At 43.2% G+C, this 17,257-nt stretch overlaps 1 protein-coding gene across 6 annotated transcripts in view; it reads left to right on the forward strand.

Annotated features, from left to right (window-relative positions):
- Positions 1-16,924, forward strand: part of dip2ba (disco-interacting protein 2 homolog Ba) — a 74,550-nt gene extending 57,626 nt beyond the window's left edge. For 3 of the 6 annotated variants that reach the window (XM_024383865.2, XM_042303621.1, XM_042303622.1), the window contains 15 exons: positions 128-151; positions 582-662; positions 942-1,065; positions 1,220-1,341; positions 1,517-1,628; positions 1,774-1,883; positions 2,090-2,220; positions 7,243-7,411; positions 8,225-8,395; positions 8,707-8,768; positions 8,943-9,000; positions 9,200-9,274; positions 9,502-9,676; positions 9,923-10,046; positions 13,629-16,924. In XM_024383865.2, coding sequence (XP_024239633.1) covers positions 128-151; positions 582-662; positions 942-1,065; positions 1,220-1,341; positions 1,517-1,628; positions 1,774-1,883; positions 2,090-2,220; positions 7,243-7,411; positions 8,225-8,395; positions 8,707-8,768; positions 8,943-9,000; positions 9,200-9,274; positions 9,502-9,676; positions 9,923-10,046; positions 13,629-13,881 — 1,791 coding nt within the window. In that variant the 3' untranslated portion in view covers positions 13,882-16,924. Of the gene's footprint in view, positions 1-127; positions 152-581; positions 663-941; positions 1,066-1,219; positions 1,342-1,516; positions 1,629-1,773; positions 1,884-2,089; positions 2,221-7,242; positions 7,412-8,224; positions 8,396-8,706; positions 8,769-8,942; positions 9,001-9,199; positions 9,275-9,501; positions 9,695-9,922; positions 10,047-13,628 lie in introns of those variants that run through there. The other 3 variants (XM_042303623.1, XM_042303624.1, XM_042303625.1) reach the window with 2 other exon arrangements.
- Positions 16,925-17,257: the final 333 nt, after the last annotated feature.

The following is a 17,257-nucleotide window of genomic DNA, read 5'->3' on the forward strand; positions in this document are numbered from 1 at the left end:
TTGTACGAAAGAGGTTGGCCACGCAGGATCCTTATATCTGGTATGGAGTCAGGGAGGGGTGACTATTGCTGATTTCCTGTCCTAAGGTTGTGTTGTGTTCTGTCTCTACTGTCGGTGGCGCTGGTAGCTCTGTTCTTGGCCCACCATGATGGTAAGTCTACCACTAGCTGAGCTGGGTGTTGCTTCGGCTCCTGTTGCCTCTGTCAGATGTGCTGCTTTGCAGTGATAGTCATTTGAGTGTACACCTCTGCTGCTGGCTGTGGTTGAGAAGGGAATCAAGCTCAGCATGCTACCGTCCAGGGAGCAACTGAGAACTCACTATGTCAGTGTGTGTTTTTACTGTGGCTGCTTGCCTGCTACTGTAACTGTTCTCCCTCCCCAGTTACAGTGACCCTTACCGTCCTGTTCTTGTACTCTGGTCTTTGGTTGTGTGATTGGCCCTGAAAAGTCCTGAACTGAAATCGTAATATCAGTATTGAATGATCCTGACTGCTCTCACAGCTCACCCCCTCTCTCGGCTTTCTCTCTCTTCTTTCTCTCCCTCTTTCTCCTCTCTCGTGCTCTCTCGCTCTCTCTCTCAGCACCAGTTTCTGTCTGAAGCCTTACAGTGGAGAGCCCAGACCGACCCTGACCACGTCCTCTATGTGCTGCTCAACGCTAAGGTACGACACACACATTCATGTTCACACGTTTTCTTTATGAGCTTCAAAGCATTAACATGGTCGTGTTAGGCAGGTAGTTTGGAACCGTGCTCGCTTGACGAGTAACAGCGTCTGGATGATTTGCGGTGCCTTCAGCTCAGTGGGCTAATTAGTCAGGTACCATGCAGGAGATCAAGGTTCGAACCCCGGTCAGTCACAATTGCTAGACTTTCCTGGGAATTTGAGCTGCAGCCGTTCTGTTGTGTATATGGTATCTGTTTTCCCACCTCCATTCTGCAGGGGGTAGCGGTGTGCACGGCCACATGTAGTCAGCTGCATAAGAGAGCAGAGAAGATAACCTCAGCCCTGATGGAGAGAGGAGGCCTCAACACTGGAGACAACGTAGTGCTGTTATACCCTCCTGGTGAGGAGCTACGCACACGCACACACACACACACACACCTGACTGCTGCGACTGGCCTTCCTCACCTCAATTAAATCTAGTCCTTAGAATAGTCAGTTATATGCTATTGTTAAAAGCCCCCCCCCTCCCCATCTCTCTCCCTCCCTCTCCCCAGGCATTGATCTGATAGCTGCCTTCTATGGCTGTCTGTACGCGGGGGTGATCCCTGTAACAGTGCGGCCCCCTCACCCCCAGAACCTGGCTGCTACCCTGCCCACAGTCCGCATGATCATCGACGTGAGTCAACTACAGCCACCATAACAGCTTTATAAAAGATGCTTGGCCTCAATGATCAACATAAAATGTAGACATGCATATAGTTGTACAAAGAACACTTTGGTAAGCGCTGAAATGTTCTTGAAAAATGAGCCCCCATCTACTCTTAACGTCCCTGTCTCTGTCTGTGTTAAAGGTGAGTAAAGCAGCCTGTATCCTAACCACCCAGCCCCTTATGAGGATCCTCCGGTCCAGAGAGGCTGCTGCCAGCGTCAACGTCAAGACCTGGCCCACTATCATAGACACAGGTACTGATCTGAGATATTTGGTGGTAACCTATTCAAAGCTCACCGCAAGGAGAGAAGTGAAGTGAACCCGCTGTTAATTGTGAGAGTCGTACCTTTTGAGACGGTCGTATCTTTTCCTAAGTTCAATCTCCCACTCCCTTTCTAGACGACCTCCCCAGGAGGCGGCCCCCCCAGCTCTACAAGCCCCCCACAGCAGAGATGCTGGCCTACCTGGACTTCAGTGTTTCCACCACAGGCATGCTGACCGGGGTCAAGGTAAGGGCTCAGCAGTAACATGAACAGACCAAAAGTATATTTGCTCAATGTCTATGTACACTTAAATACTGTATCCACTAGGAACACACCATAGTAATTGTTTTGCACATTATATATTGAAATGCATCTCTTTTCTTTCTTTCTCTGTCTTCTGTCTCTCTCTCTCCCTTTTTTGTCTCTGTCTGTGGTGTGTATGCGTGTGTCAGATGTCCCACTCGGCGGTCAGTACTCTGTGTCGCTCCATCAAGCTACAGTGTGAGCTCTACTCCTCGCGCCAAATAGCCATCTGTCTGGACCCCTACTGCGGCCTGGGCTTTGTACAGTGGTGCCTCTCCAGGTAAGACCTGGCTTCAAATAGTGTGTATGTATATATACAGTTGAAGTCGGAAGTTTACATACACCTTAGCCAAATACATTTAAAAATTCTCTGTCTTAGTTCAGTTAGGATCACCAATTTATTTTAAGAATGTAAAATGCCAGAATAATAGTAGAGAGAATTATTTATTTCAGCTTTTATTTCTTTCATCACATTCCCAGTGGGTCAGAAGTTTACATGCACTCAATTAGTATTTGGTAGAATTGCCTTTCAATTGTTTAACTTGGGTCAGACATTTCGGGTAGCCTTCCACAAGCTTCCCACAATAAATTGAGTGAATTTTTTCCAATTCCTCCTGACAGAGCTGGTGTAACTGAGTCAGGTTTGTAGGCCTCCTTGCGCGCACACACTTTTTCAGTTCTGCCCACAAACTTTCTTTAGGATTGAGGTCTGGGCTATGTGATGGCCACTCCAATACCTTGACTTTGTAGTCCTTAAGCCATTTTGCCACAACTTTGGAAGTATGTTTGGGGTCATTGTCCATTTGGAAGACCCATTTGCAACCAAGCTTTAACTTCCTGACTGATGTCTTGAGATGTTGCTTCCAATATATCCACATAATTTTCCATCCTCCTGATGCCATCTATTTTGTGAAGTGCACCAGTCCCTCCTGCAGCAAAGCACCCCCACAACATAATGCTGCCACCCCCGTGCTTCACAGTTGGGATGGTGTTCTTCGACTTGCAAGCCTTCCCCCTTTTCCTCCAAACATAACGATGGTCATTAAAGTACAATCTTTTTCCCCATGTGCAGTTGCAAACCGTCGTCTGGATTTTTTATGCCGGTTTTGGAGCAGTGGCTTCTTCCTTGCTGAGCGGCCTTTCAGGTTATGTCGATATAGGACTCGTTTTACTGTGGATATAGATACTTTTGTACCTGTTTCCTCCAGCATCTTTACAAGGTCCATTGCTGCTGTTCTGGGATTGATTTGCACTTTTCGCCACAAAGTACGTTCATCTCTAGGAGACAGAGCGCATTTCCTTCCTGAGCGGTATGACGGCTGCGTGGTCCCATGGTGTTTATACTTGTGTACTATTGTTTGTACAGATGAACGTGGTACGTTCAAGCGTTTGGAAATTGTTGATGAACCAGACTTGTGGAGGTCTTGGCTGATATCTTTTCATTTTCCGATGCTGTCAAGCAAAGAGGCACTGAGTTTGAAGTTAGGCCTTGAAATACATCCACAGGTACACCTCCAGCTGACTCAAATGATGTCAATTAGCCTATCAGAAGCTTCTAAAGCCATGACATAATTTTCTGGAATTTTCCAAGCTGTTTAAAGGCACAGTCAACTTAGTGTATGTAAACTTCTGACCCACTGGAATTGTGATACAGTGAATTATAAGTGAAATAATCTGTAAACAATTGTTGGAAAAATGACTTGTCATGCACAAAGTAGATGTCCTAACCAACTTGCCAAAACTATAGTTTGTGAACAAGAAATTTGTGGAGTGGTTGAAAAATGAGTTTTAATGACTCCAACCTAAGTGTATGTAAACTTCTGACTTCAACTGTAAATATATATATTTATATAGATTTGGAAAGGTCCCACCATGAGAAACAAAATGTTCTGGTTGGGTGAAACCAAGATTGAACTCTTTGGTCTGAATGCCAAGGAGGAAACCTTCCACCATCCCTTTGGTGAAGCATGGTGGTGGCAGTGTCATGCTGTGGGGATGTTTTTCAGCGGCAGGGACTGGGAAACTACTACGTTCATCTTTCCCTTGATTCTGACTCAAGTACAGAGAGATCATTGATGAAAACCTGCTGGCAAGAACAGCTCAAATAACCAAAGAGAAACGACAGTCCGTCATTACTTTAAGACATCAGTCAATTCGGAAAATGTAAAGAACTTTGAAAGTTACTTCAAGTGCAGTCGCAAAAATACATCAAGCGCTATGATGAAACTGCCTCATGAGGACCGCCACAGGAAAGGAAGACCCAGAGTTACCTCTGCTGCAGAGGATAAGTTCATTAGAGTTACCAGCCTCAGAAACTGCAGCCCAAATGAATGCTTCACAGAGTTCAAGTAACAGACACATCTCAACATCAACTGTTCAGAGGAGACGCTGTATATCAGGCCTTCATGGTCGAATTGCGGCAAAGAAACCACTACTAAAGGACACCAATAAGAAGAAGAGACTTGATTGGGCCAAGGAACACGAGCAATGGACATTAGACCAGTGGAAAGCTGTCCTTTGGTCTGATGAGTCCAAATTTGAGATTTTTTGGTTCCAACCTCCGTGACTTTGTGAATCACAGAGTAGATAAACAGATGATCTCTGCATGTGCAGTTCCCACCATAAAGCATGGAGCAGGAGATGTGATGGTGTAGGGGTGCTTTTGCTAGTGACACTGTCAGTGATTTATTTAGAATTCAAGGCACACTTAACCAGCATGGTTACCACAGCATTCTGCAGCGATACGCCATCCCATCTGGTTTGGGCTTAGTGGGACTATCATTTGTTTTTCAACACAACACACCTCCAGGCTGTGTAAGGGGTATTTGACCAAAAAGCAGAGTGATGGAGTGCTGCATCAGATGACCTGGCCTCCGCAATCACCCAACCTGATGGTTTGGGATGTGTTGTACTGCAGAGTGAAGGAAAAGCAGCCAACATGTGCTCAGCATATGTGGGAACTCTTTCAAGACTATTGGAAATAGCATTGCAGGTTAATGCACTCTTATTGATAGAGTGGCAAGAGTGTGCAAAGCTGTCATCAAGGCAAAGGGTGGCTAATTTGAAGAATCTCAAATATAAAATATGTTGTGATTTGTTTAACACTTTTTTTGGTTACTACATGATTCCATAGATATATAGATATGCATATGTTTTATTATTATTTGAGGGGTGGATCAGCTTTAATATTGCAGATAGATTGTGGCATTTATCAATGTAATTGTCTGCATCATTTCCGATCCCCCATATATTTTTGGGTAAATACATATTTTTTCCTTATTATTTTCCAGTAACCCCATCCTCCCTCCCCTAATTGGAGTAAACTACTGGACAACAATACTTAGGCTTCTACTTCCGACGTATACATACTATATACATTTTACGGACACAGTATATTTTTTATTTTACATGAGTATTTTCCAGTAGCCCCACCCTTCAGCTCCACTCAACTCCTCCCATCTATCTTTGAACACCGTCCAGTTTTTATTTCTATTTTCCATATATTTTTCAAATGTGCTGTGATGTTTCACTAAGGTTCTGAACCTTTCTTTTCTCATTGTTTCTACAGATTGTAAATTAAAGATAATGTTTTGCTAAGAGTATTATTATATTAATGATCGAATGACTATGACTTTTCAAATCACCCAGCAGTGCTATTTGGAGAGTTAGCTCCAGGTAAATGTTGTAATTCTTCAGCCGTTCCTGAACCTGCGACCAAAAACAAGCTACATATGTCAGTACCAAAACAAGTGATCTAATGATTCTGTCTCTTCGCAGCAAAATCTGCAGAGCTGGGATGGTTGTATGTATGTATATACAGTGCCTTGCAAAAGTATTCGGCCCCCTTGAACTTTGCGATCTTTTGCCACATTTCAGGCTTGAAACATAAAGATATAAAACTGTATTTTTTTTGTGAAGAATCAACAACAAGTGGGACACAATCATGAAGTGGAACGACATTTATTGGATATTTCAAACTTTTTTAACAGTTCAAAAAATTTTACGTTTTGCATTGTTGCCAAAAAGTTCAATTTTGGTTTCATCTGACCAGAGCACCTTCTTCCACATGTTTGTTGTGTCTCCCAGGTGGCTTGTGGCAAACTTTAAACGACACTTTTTATGGATATCTTTAAGAAATGGCTTTCTTCTTGCCACTCTTCCATAAAGGCCAGATTTGTGCAATATACGACTGATTGTTGTCCTATGGACAGAGTCTCCCACCTCAGCTGTAGATCTCTGCAGTTCATCCAGAGTGATCATGGGCCTCTTGGCTGCATCTCTGATCAGTCTTCTCCTTGTATGAGCTGAAAGTTTAGAGGGACGGCCAGGTCTTGGTAGATTTGCAGTGGTCTGATACTCCTTCCATTTCAATATTATCGCTTGCACAGTGCTCCTTGGGATGTTTAAAGCTTGGGAAACCTTTGTATCCAAATCCGGCTTTAAACTTCTTCACAACAGTATCTCGGACCTGCCTGGTGTGTTCCTTGTTCTTCATGATGCTCTCTGCGCTTTTAACGGACCTCTGAGACTATCATAGTGCAGGTGCATTTATACAGAGACTTGATTACACACAGGTGGATTGTATTTATCATCATTAGTCATTTAGGTCAACATTGGATCATTCAGAGATCCTCACTGAACTTCTGGAGAGAGTTTGCTGCACTGAAAGTAAAAGGGGCTGAATAATTTTGCACGCCCAATTTTTCAGTTTTTGATTTGTTAAAAAGTTTGAAATATCCAATAAATGTCGTTCCACTTCATGATTGTGTCCCACAAAAAATACAGTTTTATATCTTTATGTTTGAAGCCTGAAATGTGGCAAAAGGTCGCAAAGTTCAAGGGGGCCGAATACTTTCGCAAGGCACTGTATATATACATACACAACATTCTATTGGTTGCAAGAATTTGGTATGATCGTTTAAATAGAAAACTCTTAAGTTTTGAATCTGGCGTCGTTGTGCCTTGGAATCGGTACATTGGAAATCTCTTCCCAGCTATTTGCATCCTGTATGGCACAGCTGTCAATTTTTTGGTCCTTAAAAAATATAGTTAAAATAGTATTGGTTTTCTTTAAAATACTTGATCTGTGCTTGATTGAGCTTGTCTGGCTAGCTCAATGTAACCAATGGAATAGTGCAAACCCCGCCCATCCAGCTCACAAGCTCAATCAAACGATCCAAGTATTTGAAAGACAGGCTGCTTCCGTCCCAGTGAGTGTCTTGTGTGTATGTAAGGTTGGCCATTGTAATAGCAAGATGATCAATTTCAGTATATATTGTAATTAAATACTTGGTGTGTCTAGTGTCTACTCAGGTCACCAGTCCATCCTGATCCCTCCTATGGAGTTGGAGCTGTCCTTGCCTCTGTGGCTGAGCACCCTGAGCCAGTACAAGATCAGAGACACCTTCTGTTCCTACTCTGTCATGGAGCTCTGCACCAAGGGCCTGGGAACGCAGACTGACGCACTCAAGGTGAGGGACACACACACTTACCCTTTTCACACTACTGAGCTGAGCCGAGCCAAGTTGAGCTGTACTGATGATGTCCTGGTTTACAAATCCACCATAGTTGTTGAAACCGTGCTGGAAAGGACAATATGAAAAATAAAACAACCTGAGCCAGAATTTTACAGTTTGGGTCATGAAAGGATACTTCTTAACCACCGCATGCATCAGTAGCTGAATGTGTTTTGTCTGTTTCCAACCTGTGTGTATTTTCGTATTACTAGCTTTAAGCACCAGTGCTCTGCACTGTCAGAGCAGCTCACAGATTACTGCACCTGTACATAGCCCACCTATAATTTAGCCCAAACAACTACCTCTTTCCCTACTGTATTTATTTTATTTATTTATTTATTTTGCTCATTTGCACCCCATTATTTTTATTTCTACTTTGCACATTCTTCCACTGCAAATCTACCATTCCAGTGTTGTACTTGCTATATTGTATTTACTTTGCCACCATGGGCTTTTTTTTGCCTTTACCTCCCTTATCTCACCTCATTTGCTCACATCGTATATAGACTTGTTTATACTGTATTATTGACTGTATGTTGGTTTTACTCCTTGTGTAACTCTGTGTTGTTGTATGTGTCGAACTGCTATGCTTTATCTTGGCCAGGTCGCAATTGTAAATGAGAACTTGTTCTCAACTTGCCTAACTGGTTAAATAAAGGTGAAATAAATAAATATAAATACATTTTCGTATTGCAATGTGACCAATACATAACCATATGTATGTGACAAATAAAATTTGATTTGACCAGTATGTGTTTATATTTCCAGGCACGGGGTGTGAATCTGTCGTGTGTGAGGAGCTGTGTGGTGATAGCAGAGGAGCGTCCCCGGCTGGCACTGACCCAGTCCTTCTCCAAGCTGTTTAAAGACCTGGGTCTCTCCCCTCGCGCGGTCAGCACAGCCTTCGGATCTAGGGTCAACCTAGCCATCTGCCTACAGGTGGGCCCCAGCACACACACTTTCTCTCTCTCTCTCTCTCTCTCTCTCTCTCTCTCTCTTTCTCTCTGGCTCTCCCCAGCTTTTGATGTCTAACCCTCTCTCTCTAGTGCTCTCTATCTTTCATTTTCTCTCTTTCTCTCCCTCCCCCTCTCTTTCTTTGAACTTCACCCCTGTCTCACACAACCACTCATTAGACTAAATATATAACCCCACACCTACTAATTTACTGCGTCATTAGGTCTAGTTACAGGGGTTAACCTCAGGTAAACATGAAGCTTAAAATCCTCAAATCTTCTCTGTTTCTGTGCTAGGGAACTGCTGGACCAGACCCCTCCACCGTCTATGTAGACATGAAGTCCCTCCGCCATGACAGGTAAGACGAGGCATAGCTGACATTTACTAGAGCTCAGATGTTTCAACTGGTCAGGTCACGTTGACAGGAAAAACATGTGGCCTACACTGCAGAGCCAGAGACCACAGTAGAATGCAATTTACTAGTGTTGTATTCGGAGACATTGTCTGTCTGTCTTGTCCGTGTCTCTTCCAGGGTGAGGTTGGTGGAGCGAGGTGCCCCCCAGAGTCTTTCACTCATGGAGTCAGGCACTGTAAGTATCCCCGGGGTTTCTGACAGTATCACTGTTGATCAGGGTAGCTAAGTGGTCAGGTTACACACGCTGTCCTGTCATCATGTTCAGTCATGGAGCTGCTGTACTGAAGAACCAGTGAGCTTGTTCAAAAACGTTGTTGGGATTGATGAAACTGCGGAGTTGTCTGTTAACCCTAACCCAAACCTCGTGTCTACAGATTCTTCCAGGGGTGAGGGTGATCATCGTGAACCCGGAGACCAGGGGACCGCTGGGGGATTCCCATCTTGGAGAGGTGAGTTGGCAGACAGACACTAGAGTTGAAGGCATGGCAGCGTTGAGGAATGGCTGAAAAGGGTGTTATCGCACAGAGTTATTGCACAGAGGATTCCACTCAGTTTCTTGTCATTTTTTAAACAAATCCACTATCCGTTCAAATCCCATCCCCCATTTCCTTGCCTTTTACTTAACTTTCTTTTTTCTACCTCCTTTGCATATTTCCCTCACCCTCTCTCTGTTTAGATCTGGGTTCAGAGTCCCCACAGTTCCAGTGGCTACTACACCATCTATGGAGAGGAGAGCTTGCAGGCGGACCACTTCAACACGCGGCTGAGCTTCGGGGAGCCCCACACCCTGTGGGCCAGGACGGGATACCTGGGCTTTGTTAAGAGGACCGAGCTACTAGGGTCCACCGGAGGTTAAGGACCCTTCTAATGTAACCATCCTAGCATTGAGCATGTTATGGACTCTGCCAAGTCAGATGTCTTTCTTGGGATTGTGGCGATTCTCACCCTGGGTGTCGGTTGCTACACTAAACCAATCTGAGAAGTTCCATTTAGTCATGCAAGGCGTGTTTTAGTCAGTTGATTGATCATTCAGTTATGCAGATGAAAGGATTATAGCGCTTTCCAACCAGAACCATCTTTTTTTCCCCCCTTCTTAGATCGGCATGACGCCCTGTTTGTGGTGGGCCAGTTGGATGAGACGTTGGAGCTCAGGGGGCTTCGCTACCACCCCATCGACATCGAGACCTCTGTGTCCCGGGCACACCGCAGCATCGCTGAGAGGTACGATACACACCAGTCTATTCTGTTGTCTGCTCAGACACACACGTTAAATGCACGCTGATGGGTGTTGTCACACACAGTGCCTACATGCTTCACTGTGTGTGTATATACACACTGCAGAATCACTGAGATGTAAGATGGGTGCACACATACATGCATGTGCACAGCGTGCAGCACTATGAATATAGACACATGTATAGCTGCTGTCTCTGGGTGGCACCAATGCACCAATAGCACACACAGTTCAAATTGAATGAATGGGCTGAATGTGATTGTTGTGACTGTTTGTGGCTGTCTCTTGTCTGACTACGAGTTACACCGATTGGATTATGCACACAGATGAAAGTTAGGATCCCAAAGCTGTAACTCGCACTGTTTTGAAGCTGTCTGTTGTACCTGATGTGTGAATGTTGGCCGTCTCTCTTGTCTCCCAGAGCTGTGTTTGACGGTGACATATATTTTTGCTTTAAACCCACAATACCATGCTCCAAGCCAGTGGTTCTCAAAGTGGGCGTCGCAACCCCCCTCAAGGAGGATTTGGGGGGGTCACGAGTGTGAATACATATTTTTCATACATACATACACTACCGTTCAAAAGTTTGGGGTCACTTAGAAATGTCCTTGTTTTTGAAAGAAAAGCACATCTTTGTTGATTAAAATAACATAAAATTGATCAGAAATACAGTGTAGACATTGTTAATGTTGAAAATGACAATTGCAGCTGGAAACGGCAGATTTTTAATGGAACTAGTTGAGTATCTGGAGCATCAACATTTGTGGGTTCGATTACAGGCTCAAAATGGGCAGAGACAAAGCACTTTCTTCTGAAACTCGTCTGTCTATTCTTGTTCTGAGAAATGTAGGTATGCAAGAAATTGCCAAGAAACTGAAGATCTCGTACAACGCTGTGTAGTACCTTCACAGAACAGCGCACACTGGCGCTAACCAGAATAGAAAGAGGAGTGTGAGGCCCCGGTGCACAACTGAGCAAGAGGACAGATACTCAACTAGTCTAAAGAAGGCCAGTTTTATTGCTTTAATCAGAGCAACAGCTTTCAGCTGTGCTAACATAATTGCAAAAGCGTTTTCTAATGATCAATTAGCCTTCTAAAATTATACATTTGGATTAGCTAACACAACATGCCATTGGAACACAGGAGTGATGGTTGCTGATAATGCGCGTCTTCCATTAAAAATCAGCTGTTTCCTGCTACAATAGTCATTTACAACATTAAAAATGTCTACACTGTATTTCAATGTACATAAAATGTGTTTTTCTTTCAAAAACAAGGACATTTCTAAGTGACCCCAAACTTTTGAATGGTAGTATATGTTAATAGGATACATATAGCCTACCATTTGTATTTTATCTACCTTTGCCTGTATGATCTGGCTTCTAATATATGCTTATGTTATTGTACTAAATGATTGTCTCAAAAACATCTCATCTGTGCTTCAGAACCAAAAAGTTGCTCATATTAATTGTTGACCAATGACAGACATCAGCATTGGTGTGTACATTGGTGTAAAGTACTAAAGTAAAAATACGTGAAAGTACTACTTTTAAGTAGTTTTTTGGGGTACCTTTACTATTTATATTTTGGGCAACTTTTACTTCACTACATTCCTAAATAAAATAATGTACTTTTTACTCCATACATTTTCCCTGACACTCATTACATTTTGAATGGCTAGCAGGACAGGAAAATTGCCAAATTCATGCACTTAAGAGAACATCCCTGGTCATCCCTATTGCTTCTGATCTGGCGGACTCACTAAACACAAATGCTTTGTTTGTAAGTTCTGTCTGAGTGTTGAAGTGTGCCCCAGGCTATCCATTAATAAAAATAAAAATGGTGCTGTCTGGGTCGCTTAATATAAGGAATTTTAAATGATTTATACTTTTACTTTCAATGCTTAAGTATATTTTACTTTTAATACTTAAATATATTTAAATACAAATACTTTTAGACTTTTACTCAAGTAGGATTTTACTGGGTGACTTTCACTTTTGCTTGAGTCATTTTATGTTTATTAAGCTATCTTTACTTTTACTCAAGTATGACAATTGGGTACTTTTTCCACCACTGGTCACGCAAATGCGGGTTTATATCCAGATTAGCTTACTTAATTTTCATTGCCAGACAAAAACATAGTAGACCTACATTGATATTATCCATATAAAACACAGTTTAGAATTCTACAACGGAGGCATCTTTGCCAGAGCAGTAATAGGCTACCTGATTTTCATTGAGAATTTTCATGTTTCAGATAGGCCTAGTTTTGCGTGGCTACTGGCTATATGTCTAAAGATAGCTGTGCCATCGCACTGCCTTCAATATTATGGGATGAAGATTTAACATAGTCTAGCGAGTTTTATTACGGTACTGACTATCCTACCGATCCTCGACTTCAGTGATGTCATTTACAAAATAGCCTCCAACACGCTGCTCAGCAAACTGGATGCAATCTATCACAGTGCCATCCGGTTTGTCACCTAAGCCCCATATACCACCCACCACTGCGACCTGTATGCTCTTGTTGCCAGACCCACTGGCTACAGTACATCGATAAGTCTTTGCTAGGTAAAGCTCCACCTTATCTCAGCTCACTGGTCACCATAACAACACCCACCCGTAGCACGCGCTCCAGCAGGTATATTTCACTGGTCATCCCCAAAGCGAACACCTCCATTGACCACCTTTCCTTCCAGTTCTCTGCTGCAAATGACTGGAACGAATTGCAAAAATCGCTGAAGCTGGAGACTCACATCTCCCTCACTAGCTTTAAACATCAGCTATCTGAGCAGCTAACTGATCTCTGCAGTTGTACACAGCCCATCTATAAATAGCCCATCCAATCTGCCTACCTCATCCTCATATTGTTTTGATTTTTTTGCTCTTTTGCACACCAGTTATTCTACTTGCACATCATCTGCACACATATCACTACAGTGTTAATTTGCTGAATTGTAATTACTTAGCTACTATGGCCTATTTATTGCCTTACCTCCTCACGCTATTTGCCCACACTGTATATAGACTTTTGTTTTCCCCCTATAGTGTTATTGACTGTACCTGGTTAAATAAATACAAATAAAATAGAAACGTGTGAGGAATAAAATGGCTACCCAGTTGTCAACGAGTATCTGCAGGCAGGCGGCCCTCCAAAGTGATAGCACACGGTGCAGACGGAACATGCTTTCCATCTGATCCTGCAACCTCCCCTATGTACAGATAGCCCGTATAATTATGGTTCCTCTGGACTCCAGAGAAGGGACATGATATCCCTAGTTGATATTGGCTGCTAACATGAATGACTTTCAGCTGAAAATGCAGGTATAATATGAGTTTATTTCTGTATCTTGCGTTTTGAAATCGCAACTTATGGCTGTAATGACAGGCTACATTTCCGCAGCGATTGAGCGTGGGGTGTCGCAAGCTTTGAACTACTGCAGGTCGTGGGTCAAAAGGTTTGAGAACCACTGCTCTAACCCACTGAGCCATTGGAACCACAGTTGAACGTTAAACTTGAATAGTGATTGACTACTTGTGCATGTCTGTCTCTCTGTCTGTCTCCCAGTGCTGTGTTCACATGGACCAACCTCCTGGTGGTAGTGGCTGAGCTGGCCGGGTCGGAGCAGGAGGCCCTGGACTTGGTGCCTCTGGTGACCAATGTAGTTCTGGAGGAGCACCACCTGATTGTGGGCGTGGTGGTCGTCGTGGACCCGGGCGTCATCCCCATCAACTCCCGGGGAGAGAAGCAGAGGATGCACCTCCGGGACTCGTTCCTGGCCGACCAGCTGGACCCCATCTACGTGGCCTATAACATGTGAGATGTGAGGAGGAGGGCCAAGCCCCAGACACACTGGGGTGAAGGCTGACTATGGGGGTCCACTGGGGTGAAGGCTGACTATGGGGGTCCACTGGGATGAAGGCTGACTATGGGGGTCCACTGGGATGAAGGCTGACTATGGGGGTCCACTGGGGTGAAGGCTTACTATGGGGGTCCACTGGAGTGAAGGCTGGCTATGGGGGTCCACTGTGGTGAAGGCTGACTATGTGGGTCCACTGGGGTAAAGGCTGACTATGTGGGTCCACTGGGGTGAAGGCTGGCTATGCGGGTCCACTGGAGTGAAGGCTGACTATGGGGGTCCACTGGAGTGAAGGCTGGCTATGCGGGTCCACTGGAGTGAAGGCTGTCTATGGGGGTCCACTGGGGTGGAGGCGAGGGTGTGTAGAGGCTCTAAGAATGAGTTGGACAGAGAGAGAGGCGGGGGTGTGGGATGGACTGCTCCTCCTGAGAACGGACCTCTCACATTCACTCATCTGTCAGTGGGACAGCGTGGCAGAACAGGAGTGGCGATGGTGAATGGGCTTGGACTTAGTTTAGCCACCCTGTTACAGTGTCTTCTGCCTAAGTGCGTGCTCTCGCCAGAGTCTACTATGTTTATTGAGTTTTTCGGTGGGAGTGAAGCTACAGCATGTCCGTTTGCATGAGGTTGAGCTGCTTCTTACTGGTGCTTATCCAACCACTCCCCACCTCTCTCTGACAGAGGAAGAATAGGATTGGTTACTTCTCTTTGATTGACATTTAGGTCCACCTGTCAAGGAGACGTTTGCCAATACCCTCATCCACTGTCTCTCCCGACTGCTCCGATCAATGATTTTATCCCCAGAAATAATGATTTTTGTGCATCTTGTTTTACAGAGGAAGACAAAAACTGTAGAGATTTGTTTATCGTCTCAATCCATTCCATGGTTTGTTTTTAGTTCAGCCTGTACCTTGCTCTCTCCTTTCTCCTGAGGGATCCACAGTCCGTCATGTTTGTCAGGATGGGACCGTGGAGCCAATGAGACGAGCTGGAAGCTCCCCCCCATGCACTTTAACTTTTCCTTGTCCTTCCATAATCTGTCCTGTCTCTCCTAGCCTGGTCTCAGATCTGTTTGTGCTGTCTTGCCAACTCCTCATGTGACAATGACCGTAGGAGTTGGAAAGCCAGTGCAAACAGATCTGAGACCAGGCTTGGCGTGTGTCCCAAATGGCACCCTATTCCCTATATAGTGCATATATGTCTCCTGGGTAGTCGATGTGAAACTGACTTCCTCTAACCACCATTTTTCATGATACAATTCAGATCAACAACTATTCAAACAATACAATACCGCCAGCAAGTACAGCTCACTTCAGGCCAAAAGAGGCCTGCACTTCTATAGCTGCACTTACATTCCGAGCTGCGATCGATCGGTCATCTTACGTTTCTGTCCCACACATCTCTAGCTTTGTTTTAACGGCTCACTGCTATGTTACAAGCTTTCAGACTTGCTGGAAGAAATCACTTTTAAAACCCACTTTGAATTGGTATGGAACGAAAAAGGATGTGCAACAAACATATCAGCAGCAAACGGAAACAACAAAACGGACAAGCTGTTTAAGTCCTTGGATGTATGAGCGGGAATGACAGTGATCTTATCGATCATGTAAAGAAAAGGAACTCCTGTTTAACTGTAACGCTATTCAATGGGCTTGCGGTTATATGTCTGTGCAGCCACAAGACAAGGTAAACTAGTGTAGATGTTTACCTTTAAATATCTGTATTCACTATAGTGCACCATACAGTAATGAATTGTAAATAATCATTATTTAAATATCAAGCAAACACAATACCGGTAATATGGAACAATAAGATTGACTTCTGATTATCTTATTGGCTGATATCACGGAGGCTCCTATACCGAGTCACTATATCTTAGCTTGAATAAGTATCAGTCAGTCAGTCGACTGCTAGCCTTCGTCACAGGCTTTCAACAAACGAAGCCTGGCGTCCAACAAGCGAAGCCTGGCGTCCAAGGCTAGTCAATTGCTAAGCTTGTTTCTTCGTTCTGTACTGTCCATTGAGCCACAAAGGGCATCTTCGACTCTGACTAACTTCACGAGGCTACATCGGGGTTATCAGGAGACTGCTGCCCTGTGCCTTTCTGTTGTGTTAACATGAAACGTAACATCTTCATAAATCAACGACTTGGTGTATTACCAAAACAGTTTGCAGTGGGTATAAGATGAGAACAAATTCTTGCCTTATAAAACCTGTGGAACTTTTAACATTTTTTGTTTTGATTTGTCAAAGGCTTTCATTTTATTGCTGTGCTTGTGATGAATAGAAAAGGGATTGCAGAGGGTAAGGTTGAGATGTTGACTGTATAGCATAGTGTATATTTTAGAGGTCAAAAACTGTATAACTGGTGTTACTGTGTACATTGACATGATGAACTTATTCTTTACGTTGATAAAACTTGACTGATCTTTCATACTTGACAGCCAATTTCTGCATTACTGACATAAAAATAGGCTAAGTAACAAATTGCAAAATTCAAAAAAGTATCTTATGGTTTGGCAGGTGGTAACAATTTGCACTTTCCCATATCATTACTGTGTGTGTGTATGATCGTATGGTTTAAATGGTGACATTGTTTGTCTTTCCTTGTGCAAAAAAAGTTTCATTGCCCTTTTTAATTAAATGAACATCAAAATATTGAACAATATTTTAGTTCCAGATTGGCTTTTTTTTAAATGTCAAATTCACTGTACTGCAATTTTTATCAGTTGATAAACCACTTTTTTAAAAATCCAAATGAGACATTATTGATTTAAATATAATTCTAATGGTTTTTCATGCAAGATGTTATGTTCTCTTTCTCATGAACTCTTCTTTCAACGACCCTACATTAACAGCACAACTCTGTTGCAAAACAAAAGCCTTGTTTGATTTGGAAGTAGTTTAGACTACTTGAATGACAGACAAACATTGTAATTTATAAGTCCATCTCTTGAGTGAAGTTGAAATTGAATGGTTCATAAATAAATGTATTGAACTTGGATTATTCTGTGGTATTTGTATTTTTTGCAAGTTGCTACTGTATAATTACACCTTTGCATGTTTTAAACATCTTATGTTACAGTGGTGTGACCATAGAACTAGAATGAGTTTACTAGTCAAATTGCCACGGTGAGAAGTTCCAAGCCCGTTCTACTCATTTTATTTCTGTGTGGGACAACATGTTGCCCTGCCATGTATTCAACACACATTGGTGCTATCCAAAACTGGAAATGGCGAATAGTCAAAAAAAAAAAAAAAGAAACCGGCCATGGATAAACCATCAGAATTGCAGACATTTCCTATTTAATTTTTTTTTTACACTGTACCAATTGTA

The sequence above is a fragment of the Oncorhynchus tshawytscha genome, linkage group LG22 (assembly GCF_018296145.1).
Source record: "Oncorhynchus tshawytscha isolate Ot180627B linkage group LG22, Otsh_v2.0, whole genome shotgun sequence".
Classification (NCBI taxonomy): Eukaryota; Metazoa; Chordata; class Actinopteri; order Salmoniformes; family Salmonidae; genus Oncorhynchus; species Oncorhynchus tshawytscha.